General features: G+C 23.9%; 1 protein-coding gene and 1 long non-coding RNA gene across 4 annotated transcripts in view; one reads left to right on the top strand and one right to left on the bottom strand.

Annotated features, from left to right (window-relative positions):
* LOC132919465 (uncharacterized) overlaps nt 1-19,159 on the top strand; it is a 42,485-nt gene extending 23,326 nt beyond the window's left edge. The window contains exons 2-3 of the long non-coding RNA XR_009660630.1: nt 18,726-18,826; nt 18,884-19,159. This is a non-coding gene — a long non-coding RNA (uncharacterized LOC132919465). The remainder of the gene's footprint in view (nt 1-18,725; nt 18,827-18,883) is intronic.
* LOC132919462 (melatonin receptor type 1A-like) overlaps nt 1-19,325 on the bottom strand; it is a 110,319-nt gene that overhangs the window by 31,916 nt on the left and 59,078 nt on the right. The window contains exon 1 of one of the 3 annotated variants that reach the window (XM_060981099.1): nt 3,327-3,473. The exons of the other annotated variants lie outside the window; for them this stretch is intronic. Within the exon in view, the coding sequence (XP_060837082.1) occupies nt 3,327-3,350 (24 nt within the window). The 5' untranslated portion in view covers nt 3,351-3,473. Of the gene's footprint in view, nt 1-3,326; nt 3,474-19,325 lie in introns of those variants that run through there. 3 annotated transcript variants of the gene reach the window in all.

Here is a 19,325-nt window from a genome sequence, read left to right as displayed (position 1 = left end):
CTTGGTAAAATACTCTATAAATAAGGAAATTACACGAAGTTTAAAAACAAAGTTTTGAAATTTCTTTTCGTCTGCAGACGCGTGAACAAATATTTGTGATTAAAATAATTAATCTAGATTAGTATTTTGTATTCTAGTTTTTGAAGCAATTAATAATTGTAGTTTTATGTTATTGATTTATTAGGTTAGCAACCGAATTGCACCAATTATCATATTCTTGAACCTGTCATTTATATTATAATATAAATAATGCATTACATTTTGAATATGTATTTATAGTTATATAATATATTTGAAGTATGTACCTGTATTGATGCATTGACAGTTCGTTATAACTCATTTTATTATATTATCGTTTTGTATAAATACACATAAAAAATGTGTGTGTTTGTAACTACGATTCTCATTAGTTGTATATCAATTTATACATAATAATATAATAGTATGACTTTATTTAAAGATAATATACCTATTGAGTTAGGTTAAAATATATATTTTTTTCAATTCAAGAGTTAATGTATTTATTATTGAATCAACTTTGTTAATAGGATTAATACAATATGAATAATAATTAATTTGTTGTGTAATTTTATTATAGTATTAAGTCATCCGTCCTGTCTTTATGTAATAGCTTTTAAGCATAAAGGTGATTTTAATTAAATCTTTATAAAAGTACATAATAAGGAAAACAGACTACTAAAAGATTATTGAAATATACTTAGAATTTGAGGGTCCTAAAAATGAATACATAAATATTCAACGCGCATATAAATTAATACAGTGAATTTAAGTACAACTTTCGATTTAACTTATCGCCATTATTTTTAAATGAATATTAAATTTAACAATAACAAAAAAAGAGATTTGCAAGCTTTTTTTTTTATTATTTTTTTAACATTCAACTTGCTCTGATAACTTATTTCTCTTATGACTGTAATTGAATTATATAAAGTTTTCTCACATATACCTTTAATGATATAAATTTAATTTAAATTCTTTTGTTTTTTATTTAAGATTTCTTTGAACAATATAAATTATTATTATTATTTCTTGTTATATACACACTTGTTTAAATTAAATCATCAAGATTCTAATCATTAACAAATAAAAGATAAATTTAAAAAGAGGACGAAAATATACAGATTGCTGTATAAAAACTGTAAAGTAAATACAGACTAACTTTGATACTTATAAAAATGAACCTATACATTGTTTGGTGACATTTTGAATTTTTAAACATAAACTTTAATTAGATGTACTTATACAAATTGAAATATAAGATTTGAAAAGTATTTTATTATAGTTGGATTTTAATTATACAAGTTATTTAAAATCAACGAAATATTTCTTTGCACCCCTAGTATATTACTTTTTGAAAACTTCCATTTAGTCATTAAAATAATTTCAATATATTAAATTTGTTCATATTTTATTTATTAACTACAAAAAAAATAAGATAATGCTATAATGATATATTGTATTCAACACGTCTTTATCTTAACATAAAATTCATGTTAACGTTGAATGCAACATGAATATTTATTCCTATTTGGTTATATATTTCATAAGTGAACATTATTTTCAGATAATCCATTAGGTTGCTAGTAAATGTACATTTCAATAATATTTATAATGGTGGAAAAGATAACTACTAATATTATACATATTTTATATTATTTATGATAATATTATATTTGATGTACCACATTGTATTTAGGTATTTAGGTTTAAAATATAATTCCCTTCTCTCAAATTATAAACTATGTCATTATAATCTAAGATTATAATTTATAGCTTATAATACTATCGTTATATAATATTATTATATGTAAAACAAATAATCATTTTTTTTTGTTGATACTTTCATGTTTTTACATTCACTTACACCCTTACAATTGTACCACTCGTGAATCAAGCCCCCTCAGATCCCCACTAAGTATGTTTCTTACTGTTGCAGTTATAATATACAGTACCTATACTCCGACCTATACATTATATTAGGACATTAGGTATATTATTGCTATATTATATTGGTATATATAATATATATGTATATATACAATAATTAGTTACTGTTTCTTGGACTGATTAGATACGTTTTTTAATATATTTTTAGATCTATGAGCTGTTAATTTTATACTAGTTAAAGGTAACTTTTAACTTGTGAAGCTAACAGTTGTACAATGGTCCTCTGAATATCAAAATACATTATTTGCTATACAAATTACTAAAACCTTTTTGCAATTTATTTTGTTTTTTCTTTAATTTTTTAAGAACTATGTAGACCATTTTTATGGAATTGAACGCATAGGTATCAGTAGTCTCGTTACGTTTTGTAAATAGTGAAAAATCAACGAAGCGTTTATAAAGGTATAAACGAACCACTGCCAGCAATTGAAATAAAACGTGACGCGCTTATAAGCCATGTGTATCTTTAACGAGAATGCTATACGACTTATAATTTTCAGAATAATGGTATAATATAGGTATGTCTACACGTAGGCTAATTTAATTTGATTCTTATAACGCTTAGGTAAGCCATGTGTATCTTCAACAATAATGCTATTCGATTTATAATTTTCAGAGCAGTGGTGTAATATAGGCATGTCTACGCGTGAGATAATTTAATACGATTTTTATCATGACGTACCGATTTTCCGACATGTTAATTCATCGACACACCGTTTTGTCGATATCCGAAATTCAACTCATCCATTATATTTAGTTCAAAATTAATTATATTAAAAAATATTATTGTTTTACTATTTTAAATTATATGTATGAATTTACAATACATTGTTCAAGTCAACTTTAAAATTATAATTTGTAACGTTAATAGACGAAAAATGTATTATTATATGTCAATCTGTCATTCAACTTTATAAATACGATACCTTTCTTTTGAAAATGATAATATTTTTTCTTATTTTCTGTACGAGTATTTAGTTTTCATTTGTTGTGGCCGATTGCAGTTTTTTTGTGCTATGAAGTAAAGTTTGAAATTTGTTTGTTGAATAAAATCATTTTTTTTGTATTTTGTAAAACTACGACTTGTCAAAGAATAGGAACTTTTTCCATTTTTACCGAATACCGGTTTCCACGTCGGCAAAACGAGTAGTCGGATAATTGAACGTCGGCGAATCGGGACTGAATCATTTTTATAACGTGTCACACACCAGTTAAAAAAAAAACAAAAAAAAAAAACCCTGATGAAAATATAATATAAATTAAAACTATATTACATCGTAAATCAGCACAACGGTCTGCTTGGGCGCGCGGCGATTGCGGCGATTGGATTGTAGATATAGTAAACAAGCGATACCTACTTTTTTCAACAAAGTATTGTCCATTTTGTCGAGGGACGGACAAAAAAACTAGCTTCGGTGAAAAATACGACTCGTTAACCGATCGTTCAGTGTAAAAAAAAAGAAGAGAAAACTCAGACTAAAGTCTCACGACGTATGCTGGCTTAAATACATCACTCCGAACGTCCGCACCGTGTGGTTTTAAATGAATCGATCGAGAGATACGTAAAGTATATACATATGTGTCTACAGTGTGTGATTCTTTGTACCGTGGTATATACCTACCACGGTCAACGCCAAACTCGTGTTTATACCACTCGATCGTTAGACTTTACGAATTTACGATCGTAACACGAGTTTAGAAATTGAACCAAACAAGCGTCCATACGTCAGTACAAATATATATATATATAGACGTAATAGACGTAGGTACATACTCATGGATGTATTTTTTGCGCTTACCCGGTTTTTCGCATCGTGTTTGCTTATTTTACTCTTTGAATCCGTGGCGTACACTGCTGCGAACACTTTTACGAGTACACTGCATGCGTGTAACACATCACGCGCGCTTGTCTAGACGACTATATACGTCAGCCAATGAACAATATAATATAGTCGATTTTTTTGTTATCATTATTATTATTATTATTATTATTGTAACTCTGTTTTGGCATTAGCCGGTGAAACGGGAACACGCTGATTTGGCACGGACGGGTGCAGGCAGCGGTATACATCTCCGACGATAATTTGTTTTACCCCTCTTATGGACGAAGGAGTGTCGATGGTTTTTGGCCGACGAATAATATTATAATATGATTTGTTCCAGAACCATACGATTGCAGTCTTCTACGACAAGTTAAATTAGCAATAGTTATACGCCATCGCTGCCGCTCTGGTTATGATCATTATTTATCTCACTGTATACTATATAATTTATTATCACTGTGACTACGTAGTGAAACGAAGAACATTTACGATTGTTTACGCGTTCGTCGCATTTTTTACAATTTTATTTCATCGCTTTTTTAAAACAGAAATAACATTTATGTTCATTTGTTTTATTATTTACACTGTGTAACAATTATTATACTTTATGATTTTATATGATACGTGTATATATATTTAAATAACCCGTTAAAAAGTTTGCATAGAACAATCCTTATGCAAAATAATAAAGAATAAAAACTTTTTGCTCAAAGTATTAGTACTTTAAAATTTATTATGCATAATTTATATGACGTATATTATTTGACTTTTAAAAAAATATTTAAAATTATAGAATAAATAAAATAATTTCTCGTGAATAAAAATAAAAACTTTTCAAATAATTTTGATTCTACAGTAAAAATTTGACATGATTAAATGATTTTTGAATTTTCCCAGAAACAAGAATGATAAATGTATAGTTATTATATAATTATAAATTTAAAACGTATACATTCGGGTGGGTAATTTTTAAATTTGTATCCATTTTCATTATAGTACGGGATCATCGACGGTACATAACAATATATGATTTTCAACATATTTGCATATTTTAATGAAACAAAATATTTTCCTTGGTATAAATTTTGTTTAAAAAAAAAAAAATTACCTATAAGTGAATCACTTGTTACTCGTTTAATCTTAAGTATACTAAAATTATCTATGAATAAACTATAAAATTATTTTGTACCTACATTTTTAGCACCATAATATTTGTTTTACGATGCATACTATTGGTACATATTGTCTCTCAAAAAGATTTATCATTTTTCAGTTCGATTTTATAGCCAAATTATATAATAAGTTATTCGTTTTGTTTTTATTAAATAACCGAAAAATAAATATTAATTTTTTCCTCAATATCTACAGTCTACACAATAAAAGCATTATAATATAGCGATATTCGGTTGAGTTGACTTGTTAAATGTATTGTGTGTGGATACGTCAAAGTTTTTACTCATACAGTATATAATAAATTGTTGTTGTGATTGATTAATGACATAATGTTTCGATACTTCTTGCGGTGAATCGAGTTTATATACATATAAGTACGTATATAGTGACGAAGTGATGTACGAAAGTAAGACAAACATTTAGAAATATAAAATCCATAGGAAAATGTGTTTTATTTCAATAACGTTCCGCTATTAATTTCGTTTAAAAGTATATTTAAGTGTATTATCTAATATTGAGATCCTTCAAAATATTTAAACAAATTTTGTTCAGAACTTTAAAAATAAATTATATTTTATGAAAAAAATATAGCCTAACTTAACTGTATTGATTTTAAAAAATAAATAAAATATTTTCTTTGTTATAATATATTGAAAAATATTTTGCACATAATATAATAAATTAAAAACAACACAATATGTTAATATATTTTTTTTAAGTTTTAAAATCAATTGCTTAGAACATGATCCATGAAAAGTATTTAAATCTGAGACTATAACAGCTTTATTACTCGTAAATTAGTATTGAGTTTTTTGTTTATAAATCTGTTTTTTTTTTCCTTTTGAATAAACATTTCCGTCCAGAGTCAACACCCACCAGTAATATTTTTTACAAGCCATTAGGTTCAAATCACTATAAAAATTACCCCATATACTCGTGTTTTCGGGCTATAAAATTATATTTAAACTTTATATTCCATTATATATAATTTAATATCAACGCATACCATTTTCGGTGGCTAAGTTACATTTTTATATAAGATAATAATAAGTAAACTTAATATAATTGTAGAATAATACATCGTTTTTTAATTAAATTTAAAATCCTTAAAAAAAATAAAATATGAACATTAAGTACCCATGTTTCCAGTTAATACTACGGTGGAATATTTTTAATGGTTTACAACAATAAAATCAAGATTAATATAAGTTATAACTTTTAGTAACTATTGCGGCTTTGACATAAAACTATAATTTCCAATCCATCTGAAAGTTGTAGAGAAAATTGTAATTTAAAGTTTATAAAAATTATACGTGGCTTATAAGTTATAAAGAATGATTGATACTTGCAAAAAATTTACTTAAATATATTATAACATTCAAGAAACTTTTAAAATTAAGGTTTGCTTATTTTTCACGCAAGAAGTCTTTTTTTACAATTATTTTAATAAACAACAAATTAATTATACCTTTTTACGATAAAAAGTAATAATAATAATGATATAACTAATAAATAACCAAAATATCTATGATATATAGTGGGTCTATTTTACTTATAAGAATACATACTGAGATAGCCAAAGTCATTAAAATAGAAACTCATATAGATAACACATAATATCTACACATGGATATACAGGTATTATGTATATTAAAATACAATTAATTTAGTGAATTATATTACATTATTGGGTAATATCAACATGGTTAAATGATTATAAGTTATATTGTTATAACAACAAATATATTATAATCGACAAACCCATTAATCATTTTCAAATCAAAAGTTTAATTTTTATCTAATAAGTATGTAAATGAGATTTTTTCCATAAATTAAATAGCGTACAAAACGGATAAGTTATTTCAAAAATTATTTGAAATACGAGACATTTATCAATCGAAAAACTGTCTAAAAGTAGTTGAATGAAAAATTGAAATTGTTTATAAATTTTAGTCGATTTACAAACTCTTTAAAATAACTATGTATTATATATATATATATATACATTTTAGAAATACATTTTTATTCAAAGTTTAAATTAATGAATAAAATCGAATTAAGCGCACAGTATATTTTGTAAAGGCAATATACATATTTATATATATATTGACTTCATAATAAAATCCATGGCCTGCTTACTATATAGGTTTTAATTTCTGATTATATTTACTTTTAAATTATTAAACATTATCTTATTTAATGTGACAATTATTTATAAGTTATGGCTGCTCGTTATAATTATTTTAGTGGAAGTATATTAATTTAGGTCAGTACAACGTGGTGTGCAACAAAAGATAATTTTTTATCATTAGTAATCGGAGAATATTGTGGGATAACGATACACCCTAAAGTTTTCCTGAAGAATTGAATATCAGATTTTCTAAGCTTATTAAAATAATCCTTCAACTTGCTCTTGTTATATTTAATGCTGTGTCATTTGCAGTGATGATGTTATGAATTTAATAGAAAATGCACTGCATTATTTTCATTCATTTTATATTGTTAAAATATAATATTATATAGGTATAAATAATCATAAAATATATTTTACAATATCGTATATTAATTTTGAATTTTATTATTGCACAGCTTTACAGACAACAAAAAAATTAATTTTTTTAATCTTTAATACAAATTCGAAAATCTAAGTAATGTTTACTTAATTTGAGGTAGAACGTATTTCAAATATAATGTGTTGTCACCTAAACTTAACTTTAGTACAAAACATAGACGAAAACGTTTCGTAAGAACGTTTTCTTTGAATGCAGAATATGGCGCCACAAATTGATGAGTCTGGATGGTTTAATATCTTGGGACGACGTTTGGAAATTCTATTCTCTTTGAGTGTTTTACTTTACGATAAATAGAGAAATGCTACAGTTCTAGAAGTATATCAAAGTTTTTAGAGCTTTTAAGTTAAAAATTTTTATCTAAAATACAAAAGAAAAAATATTTTTTTAAATTTTAAAAAAGTATTCGTAATTTATTTATTTAATTATAGTCGAATAGGTTTATTCAAAAAAAAACATTTTCTCCCTAAGTGTTTCAAAAAGTTATATATGAATAATGCATTTATATTGATTACAGAAATGACACAGTTGGTACTTTCAAAATAAATATTTTTTGAAATTATAAATATTTTTTCAGGCAAACAAAAATATAATTGCATAAGGAATACGACGCTAAAATAATTTTCGTGGCCATTTTAACTGAGCTGCATACAGTGAAATCAATTCTTTTTATGACGTTTTTATATAAATACATTTATTTATACTGCCTTTGTTCGAACGTATATAATTATGAGCCATAAAAGCTATATTTTAAACTACATAACATTTTAATACAAGGTTATTGAATTTAATACTATGCATTTTATAATATTATGTTATATATCTTGGAAATGTTTACTTGTGATATTGTTTTATGAATATTTAAAATGTTTATAATTTTATGACAAACTTACTTTTAGGTTGATTATATAATATGTATAGCTATTAAGAATTAAACATTTAATACAAGGTTACTCGTAATATATAATCAATATATTTAAAAAATAATAAATTCTTTTTACGAGTACTTATAAATTTATTTTAAACATATTTTAATCTTCAAGCATTATTCATCCCATTCAAGCGTATTAAATATTATTCTTTGTATCATTACTAGTTCTTTTTGTATATAACGAGCCAATAGCTCTACTTACACAATGACCTACTAATAAAAACTACAAATTAACTTAAAAAACTGCATTATAAAAGCATTTCACACAAAAATTATATTACTAATCCCTGAATTTAAACAATGTCAACAAATATAGTGTATAGTTGACAAATTATCTTGATATCATAATAACTTATTATTATGTATGCGTGTACAGATTGTTACAAATTATTAATTTTTTTAAATAAAAAAGAATGTTTTACATATTGTACTCATTATAATTTATTGTAAGTAAATAACACTGATAAAAATTATTTATTAAAGCATAATATATGTACATTAATAATGTTATAAAAATATTTTATTGTCAAGATTAAAAAAAAATATGAATACCTCAACACCTAACTTTTTATTCTACATCTTTTTAACTAAATTAAATTAAATATATATTAAAAAGCTAATAAAAAAGAATTACATATATTATCACCGTAAACTAAATTATTAAAATTATTATTGACAAGAAAAGTAAAATATAATTATCAAATTTATTTCAAATAAATGAGATAAAAGTATTTTATTAAATAAATACTTATAAATTAGTGGTATACAAACTTTATACGAAAAATAAATAATCATAAACCATTACAATTATCTCAAATATATAATGTATATTATTTATTTTATAACTAATAGATATTTAATAAAAATAAATTAATCAATTATAATTTAAATTTTTGATTTTTGTACAATATAGGTATTATAAAGAAAAAAGGGAGAAATTAGGTAACAGATTTTCTGTACAGTAAGTGTCGAGTGTATTGCGTAATGTATGTGTTAACTTTGAACTTAAAGATAAATCATTGTTTACGAAAAACGATTCTGAGCGAAGTCCATTTGTTAACTAATATTACTATAAGTATTTCATGAAATGTTTTTTTGGTATTGCTTTTAAAGTAATTTATTTTACTATTAATATAATGGTAAATTGATTTAATTTAGTAGAAAACATAGCATTTATTATATTAATAATATAAAGTACGATTATAATGGTATATATTAATACATTTTATATAATGTATTATTTTTATTAACTTTTAAGTCAGTAACATTATATCATAGGATAAGCTATTCATAAGTGCTTGTAGTATAAATAGTTAATAACTTTATCTAACTATTTTGAATTCAAAATTTTATATATCAATCAATTTCAATAATATAGGTACGCAAAAGTTTCAAGTGTCAACCAATATATTTTTTAAATAGGTAATAATAAAATAATTATAACTATTAATCTTAGTGTAAATATCTAATCTTGTTTAAATTCATACTTCAAATGTTTATAAAAAAAACTGTCGGTTTTTATTTTTTACAATTTTTATCTCAAAATAAAATACTTATAAGTAACTATAATAATATAAGCAATGAATTTCAAGCTTAGACTTATCATTGGTTATTCGTTTTTAAATTACAAAAAAATAAAAAAAATCGATTTGCCAAAAACTGCAGGTTTTGCGTAAAAATCTCATTTTTTCCTTATTATTTTTTTTTCCAATTATTAAGAAAAGTACTTACTGTGAATTTTTTACATTTGACCTCCCAGAGTACCAACTAGATTCACTGTCCTACCAGAAAAGATATTGAAGTTGAAAATCTAAGCATTTTTACTACTTCAAAAGACGATGACAGACACAAAAAAAGATACACACACTATACACACACCATTGTATAATCAATACATTCATCGCTCCACTGAAAATCTAAAAAGCTCTACTGAATATAAATATCTCACTTGATTTAAAAACATCGACAAAAAACGTGTACAAATTATAGTTACTGTTGTTTAATGTGTTGTTAATAATAAGTTATTACTGTTTTTTTAGATAAAATATTATTTAATTATGTTTTTAAAGTTGCCTCTTTAAAGTGTTTCTACAAGAATAACATTCATTTTTTCTTACAATTAATTTAGAAAAACTATAAATCTGTTTATTAAAATTTGAATGGTGGTATAAATAGCTGAAGTATTATTTTCGTTCTATTTGACGACTGACTATAATATTTTGCTATAATTTTTATTTAAATATTCATTGAAGATAAATTATGCAAATATATATAATATAACAATTTATTAATGCATTTTTTAATTGTCATGTTTTGAAAATATTATTTATAAAAAAGAATACTAATATTTAATTGCATACAAATCTGTACTTTAGTAATTTCTACTAACTATAATTAGTAAATAGCAATTCTTATTATTTAAATTTTAAATCGTAAAATAAATGTAATAAGATTAAAACAAATTATTCATAAATAAATAAGATTTTTTTTACAAATTAAAAAAAGTAGTAAAATTACTATTTAATAAGTTGGATTTACATTAATGAGTGGTTTTTTTGGAAAATACGTCATAAAGAGCAGTAAAAAAGTTCAAAATGCATCACGTATCACCTTTAAAGATTAAAAAGTGAACATGTAGATTATACTTTCACTAAAAATGTTATATTCTAAATGTGTTCGTGGTCTTGCAAAAAATCAGAAAAGAGTAACAAAAAATACTCGGGCAAAAAAAAAACTGTAACTGTGCCCGCGAAAACTCGTTTTCAACATACACACATTACATACATATAAATGATAATATATTCATAATTTATACTTTATATTGCTTATACTATATATTAGCATTATACCTACCAAAAACGCATCATTAGCTTTATCGTATGATATCTGATTGTATTGTGGAGTACCGATGTTCTTAATTCTTTATACTGAATTATCTTACATTAATACAGTTGTGCAGTAGTAAACAGTTATTTTACATAATACAGGGGGGTCCAACAAGTACCTATGTTCATACTCTACAATGTGGAACCTAGACATATTCAATTGGTATTGGATTATACACACACGCGCGCATATACATATATATATATATATACTTAAAATAAATATAGATAATATTAGATATTTATTAATATCTCACACTTTATTTCTATTTAAATTAATTGTTAATTATAATCGAATTTATCAATTTAAATGTATTATTTTTTTTTTTATCTAAAATATATTAATGTTGAATAATTGTAATGTTAAGACCACGGTATATTATATAATATATTATAATATACCGTGGTTAAGACTAATAGTTTTTAACAAATATAATAATAGTAAAAAATTGCTTAAATACTATATATTTTCGAATACTTGAGATTTTTTATACCATTTAAAGAGGGTTTTGTGGCGAAATTCTGATTTTAAAACGAGAAGTCACCCTTTTTTCTTTAAATTATTCATTAGTTTTTTTTTTTTTTTAATATTAATGTATCTAAATAAAAATTCAAGGGAGTTGTTTCCAACTTGTTAAACTTTATGTATTTACTAAGGATAATAAATCTATGATATTACTTCGAGTGCCCCGACTATGGTTAGAATTAAAATTAAAATAGATGTAATATGTAAACGTACTATTTGTTTAGTTATTATGTTATTTTTAGTAATTATTAAGACAATAAACACCTTTTAAAATTCTAATAGATTATTATTTTATTTACAGATTACCTGTTATAATTTGCAAATCATTTAAACTATCCATTGTGTTTTATTGAATCTCTTATCTATAGATTTTTTGTAAGATAAACAAATAAATATAACATAATATATTATATTACCCATTTGTAAAACCATATTTATTATCTTTGGTACTTTCATAACGTTTAATTGTTGAAAACTACTGTCATCTGCTAAATAATTCAAAGTAATTATTTTTACTCTTTTTGTATCACCACAGGGTACTGCTTTAATGGTTCAAAATATATATATGAAGTATTCGAAATATGATATTTAAGTATAAGTACTTGAAAATCTCAAAAATTAGAATTTGAAAACAACATTATAAAAATAAATATGGGATGAGTATAATTTGTGAAGTACTCTGTATAATGATTAATAAGTTCGAACAACACATTTGACATTACGTAGTTACGAGAAAATAATAATAATATTAAATAAAATGTGAATATACAACTCCCAAAACAATTATTGTTGTGAAAAAATGTATATACACCATACACGCTGTGGTGCATTTTCAGTGCATACGAAATATTGTAATAATCTCGACGATATTGGAATACATAAAATATCAGTTTGTTTTTTATTTCATACTCCCTTCGGAGAATTTTGTTCTGTGGCTTATGCGATTTGAGCATACCTTTTATTTTTATACATTACATTTGTGAAATGAGTAAATTACTTGCCACACAACTCTGAAGCATGCGAGCCTCACTGCGATAAATTCAGTTCAATAAATTATGTAACCTATACAATATATTGGTATAATATTATAGTGGTCACCACTAGCTCATAAAACAATTGCAGGAACACGTTTATAATATATAAAGTATTATTATTAAAAAAAAAAAAAAAACACTTTATTTTTATAAATTCTATGCAGTCTGCTAATGTGTGTATTTATTTTATAAATAAGCGAGAAAACCCTTTATCAATAAGTTACATATGCGTTTATAATTTAATAGTAACGATAAATAACTAAATAACTAATAAGTACATTTTTTTTTAATCAAAAATCGCAATAAATTTATGTGATTTAAGTATTTAATATGTATAAAATGTATTTATTTTGATGAAATGTAGAATGAACATTAGCTACATGCTACATTATAAGAACATTAGGCATCTTAAAGGTTCTTTCATATGTATTTATATGGATAGTGGAACATTAAAAGGGGAGAAAGTCTGATCTGGCATTGAGGAGTTTAAAATTAATAAGCAAAATAAGGGTTTAGAATCAGTTTTATTAGGTAGTATCTATCATAAACGATTGTTGTGAACGCTGTACAGAATATTTACTGCGCTCGTTTTTATATTACTTAATTGTTTTATGACTACTGGACATGTATTTTTAATAAATTATAAACCAACACATATTTTGATATGGTAAGTTATAGAGATGATGTTATTTATTTGTTTTAAAATAAAATATTGAGTTTTTTTACATTTTTACTTGAGAACTATAAAAGTAACTGAAAATGAACTTAATGTGAGCAGTGATGTGTATAGAGCAGCGAACCACATAAGTTCTACAATTTGGTATGTTAAACTAGATCTAATTATAATAGTTATATGGATTGCTTACCCGTATTTACACGTAACTGGCAATTAACGGGATTTATCCTTCGTTTGATTTTGAATGAAGATCTTCGTTTACAAAAAGTCTTAATACCTTATGATACTTAATAACTATATAGTATAAATACTTATTACCTAATAAATAATAATATTTTCCCCTCTTAAAAGTTATATATACATCGAAAGTTTTTGATGTCCTACAATATATTATATATTATATTACCACAATGTTACCTTTTGGATTGAGATTACTATTAAACTTAAAACCAAGATCTAATAAGCAACCATTTGGATGTACAATAACCTAACAATCCATAGGGTAATATTTATGGAAATAGCATTTCCTTTGAAAATACATATTCTGACCATCGTTATTATACAAAACTTAAAATTAAAAATATATGGCTATAACCTCTGTAGTATACATACTATATAGTGCTTTATCCAATAAAATAAATTAAATCAAGGTAAATACAAAACATGTGTACCAATAAAAGCACCAACAATTTTTTTGTTTTTGGCCGATGAGAAATTTATTAATACAGTTAAACGTGTACACTTTTATAGAGTTTAATAACGAAATATTATATAGAATAGAGTATATGTTTAATGTAAACAATTAAAAAAATAAAATGTATAATATACTTAATAGTATAGATGTGCAAAAAATTCAATGTTTTTTGTAATGTTGCGTGTCATGCCAGGAATAAACATATTGCGATAAAAATACCTAATGGTTAAGCTCGTTATTCTTTTATTTTTACAATATAATTTTAATAACTAACACAATACACCACATGCACATTATATTTTATACATTATTTTTATAATACGATTTTTTTTCAATAAGATAAATATGAATAAAACTAACAAGTGAAATTAATTATAATGACTTCAATGTAAAATGGTTTTTAGTGTTTTTACAATATATAAAATATACATTAAAAGTCGTAAACTGTTGACAAAAAGTTTTGTTTGTCTTAATCAAGAAAACAGTGATAATTTATAAGTATTACAGACCTACTATAGTAGATGTATTAAACATTTTTTTTTTTTTTTTAATTAGCTTTTAATATTATAATATATTATTTAAATGGCAAATCGCAAATTATTATGTGACTTAAAAGTTAAAACGTATAAAATAAACAAATTATTTGTACCATAGAAGTATTAATTAGTATATTTGTATACAACCTCCTTTTAAAATTATAGAATGAAAAATTGAAAAATTATAATTTTATTTGTATTTTGAATGTTGTATAATTGTACTCATATTAAACTAACTAAAAATTAAGAATTGATTAGTTATTAAATACATTATTATAATATATTAGTTTCGCTTATTTTTTGTGGAAGATATAAATCCAAATTTAAAATACATGCACTATGCAGTTTCTTCGATTTAAAATTTTTACGAATAATATCTTTATCCTGAGTAAAGTAAGTTGTAAAATATTATAATACGTGCATGTTATAATACCGCCTTAAACAAGTTTAAATTACGGCAATTTATTAAACTAACCCACAGTAAACTTGACGGTTATAATCGGCCGAATAAAACAATTAAAAACGTTGCGAGTTTATATGTATGATTGGACACTTGAAAACTAAAAGTGTAATTCAACCATTGGAATGTATATATATAGTATATACCTATGTTCTATGGTATCTCATTGTTATTTGCGTATTATGCAGATAATTTTAGTTCACCAAAAGTTCTAAACATTTATAGTTTATAAACAAATGAGAGGAGAAACCTCATCTGTATTCTATATACATATACATTATACATATATTAAAAGAAATTGAAATTATATAATATAATAACAGAAATGTTCTAAAACTATATTTAATTACATTATATTATATATACTGTATACTCAGTGTATAGTCAACACAATTTTTTTACGTTTAATGTATTATAATTATACAGCGACCACCGAATTAATCTAGCCTTTAAATTCGTTTTAATCAAGATGATGCAAACTGTAATTAAAAAAATTCCTTTTAACACGCCACTGCAGTGTTTGCCTATACATGCATATATATATATATAGTCACATAAATTACGATATATTTAGAATATATTTCACGTAGGTACCAGCTATGCCAGCAAATATAAAAAATTGTTGAATTTTTAAATTATTCATGTAAACAGACCATTATCGAGCTTAGCGAATTGTTCTACAGTACCAGCATAATAATATTTTAGTCGTCGATTTTGAAAACATTCAACGTTTTTAGTTCGTTTTTTTTTTATATATTTAAAACAAAATACTATAAATTTATTTTCATGCCTGTATATACGTATACACAATATATACCATGCGAATTTGGTAAAATCGCTCTATGGAATATTATCATGGCGTGTTTGAACAAGAGTATTCAACGAAATGATTAGGAATATTATGCATGCTGCAGCTATATACCTAACTACTAACGGAAAACCGCGTGAACACAATTATACTACAATATTATATTAACTAGGTTATTGTGTATAATTCTGCACGAAAATGGAAATACGTTTTATCTGAAATTCGACATCGGAATTATTTTAACAGTATAGGTATATTATAGAATAGAAAATTGTGTGTGTGTGTGTGTGTGTTAGCATATGCACACAGTTTCGTGCGTTCAATAGGATGTATTATTATGTATTTTAATCGCCGGCGGTTTGTACAGTGTCGAGTTTTGCAGGGCGGTATTTGATTTTAGTATGAATTATAAATTACGTGTTCCCACTAAACTCTGGGATTAAAATTTTTATATTTGGCGTATATGCTACGTGTATATAATATATTGGCATTTCTAAATAATCCGTTTTGATTGTCGTGTAAATACTGCAGTGACATCCGCGCGCAGCATTGCCAAATATTTGAAATAATTATAATTTTACAATGCACACAATATTTACCGTCGAACCGTCTGATTGATTAATCGTCATTAATTTCTCGACACACAGTGATAATACTATAATTTTTTGTTTACGACGAGCACCGTACACGCTTGGTGTTTTATTATAATGAAAAAAAATAGAACGGAACGCGTAATAGTGCAATAATCATAATATAATTAGCATCAAAATATAATGAAGCGATAACCATTGTAATTTATACACATATGCGTACTTTTGAGATATTAAATTAAAGTATTTATTTGACGAGGGATTGGTAACCCCAGTGAAAACTTTTATGGAGCCAAATATATTTTAATGTTTCGAACTGCTAATTACAAAAATAAAAAAGTGGGGACAAACTCTAAAACCATTTGACAAATTATATTTACATAAATTCATATAGATATAATACATTTTAATATACACAATACTCATTCAAAAGCCTTCTGTGATCAGTACGTATATGGACTTAATTAGTTTACTTTTTGGCTTTTTGTAGACTCCGAGTGAAATAACTCATAGAAAAGTGCCCCCTATATAAAAAAGTAATTTATAACAATTATTTCATATTTGTTCTCATTTTTGATTTTGACATCTTTTCATGACTATAAAAATAAAAATAATATAAATCGCTTACTTAAAAACACTACATATTGTGTTTATTCTATATCAATAGGTTAAAAATTGAAAAAAAAATATTGTGTTAATAAAATAAATTAAATACAAAGTATATTATAGAAGATTATGTTTTAATGAATTATTATAGTATCTTATTTAGAATATAGTTTTCAACGATAACGTTTCCATGAAAATATTATAAATTAATAATATAATTTCTCATATTTATAAATATCAATAGATAAATAAACGTTCATAATATTGTTATTGTTTACATTATTATTATTATTTAATTCTCTCATGTTTTAAATAGATTAGATGATTAAATAGAATATAATTAGTTAAAATATTGAAATATTAAAGGCTATAATGTGTACAAAAATAATTATATGTTTACTGACGAAAAGTTTCAAAAGCTACTTCCTATTTATATCTATTTAGTTAAAACAAAATAACTAAAATAAATTAATAAAAAAATCATTGGTATTTTTCGTATAAATAACTTATTTCTTCAAAATTTGAATTTAAACGTTTTTATAAAAGTTAAGCCTAGTATGTATTTTCAATATTATTAAATTTATAAAAGAATAACTTATTAGAAACTAATGTTGTATTAAATTTTCAAACTTTTTGACTCGCTTAAAATAATAATACAAAATAAAGTTTAAAATACTATCTATAAATAACTTAAACTAAGCAAAAAGTATTTGGTGAAAAATGAAAATGTTAAGTTTTTATAGGTTATTAATTTCCAAATTATATATATTTTTTAAATTAAATTATTTTTATTTATGATTTATATAAAGGAATACAATTTTTTTTTATTGTATTACTTAACATAAAAGTATTAATAATCAAAGAAAAATATGATATGAAGTTCACATGATCAGAAAAAATATCTATTGATATTATTCTTTATATATACATACACATATATAATAATGAAAGTATAATAATTTATCTAGATATTCGAGTTCAACTATCTTTTTTTAATAAAATTGAATATAAATAAGAATTTGGTACATGGTCCACTTTTTTTCAATCGATGGATTGTACCAGCCAAGTCTAGAGAGAATAAAAATGATATGACAGGATATGAATAATAATGCAGTTTTTTAATGGAATTGTTTGTTGAATTAAAATTCTTGTTCAGTGATGGTCATCATGAAAGATTTGATCACTAAAATAGCAAAACGCATTGTTTATTGCTTTGAAAAACTTGTATAATTCGTATACTTGATTTTTTTGTGCTCTCTTAAATTGGATTTCACAAAAATCTATAGTAAAGATGAATAGTTTGTATAGGTAATAATATATTTATATTTTTTTTTTGCAGTGATAGTATAAGGGTTTTGATTTAATAATTTTTATTTTCCGTATTTTTTAAAAAAAAGTTTGTAGTTGATTAAAATGACTTTGAAGTTCAAAATATGCTGTTTCAGGATTTGGATCAGAGGCAATCATATAACCATTATCATCAGCAAAAGAGCCAAAAGTTGTGATGTTGTTATGCGGGATATCTGATATATACATTCTGAAGAAAGTAAGTGCACGCATATTCTTTTTTAAAGATTTCCCGTGTTAATATGAAGATATTTAGAATAGGCATCACCACAGAAGATTTTAAAAGATTGGATGGAATTTTCTGCTCCAAAATGTGACGTTAGAAAAATTAAAATACACATAGTTGTAAAACCAATATTATAATATGCTATAGATATTTTATGTATAACCTCAAACCTTACATAAAGGTAATTATTTCCTAGTCTATATTATTATTAAGCTTAATTAAATACATGTAAGATATAAGTATATAACAATATGTATGCAAAAGTATTTATATGTATAGCCTATAGGCTATAGCATTGTAAGAATTTTAAACACTAATTTAACAACTTCAATTAAAAAATATAAATTTTCCAAATTTTTAGTTAATTTTAGTTATATATAGTTAAAATAGTTTTGTAATCTTTAATTATGAAAAAAGAACTTATTGTATTAAATTAAACCAACTGGCAACTGTTTAATATTGTTTTCCTCTG

Source organism: Rhopalosiphum padi, chromosome 2, assembly GCF_020882245.1.
Source record: "Rhopalosiphum padi isolate XX-2018 chromosome 2, ASM2088224v1, whole genome shotgun sequence".
Classification (NCBI taxonomy): domain Eukaryota; kingdom Metazoa; phylum Arthropoda; class Insecta; order Hemiptera; family Aphididae; genus Rhopalosiphum; species Rhopalosiphum padi.
This window is presented reverse-complemented; position numbering and strand designations above follow the sequence as displayed.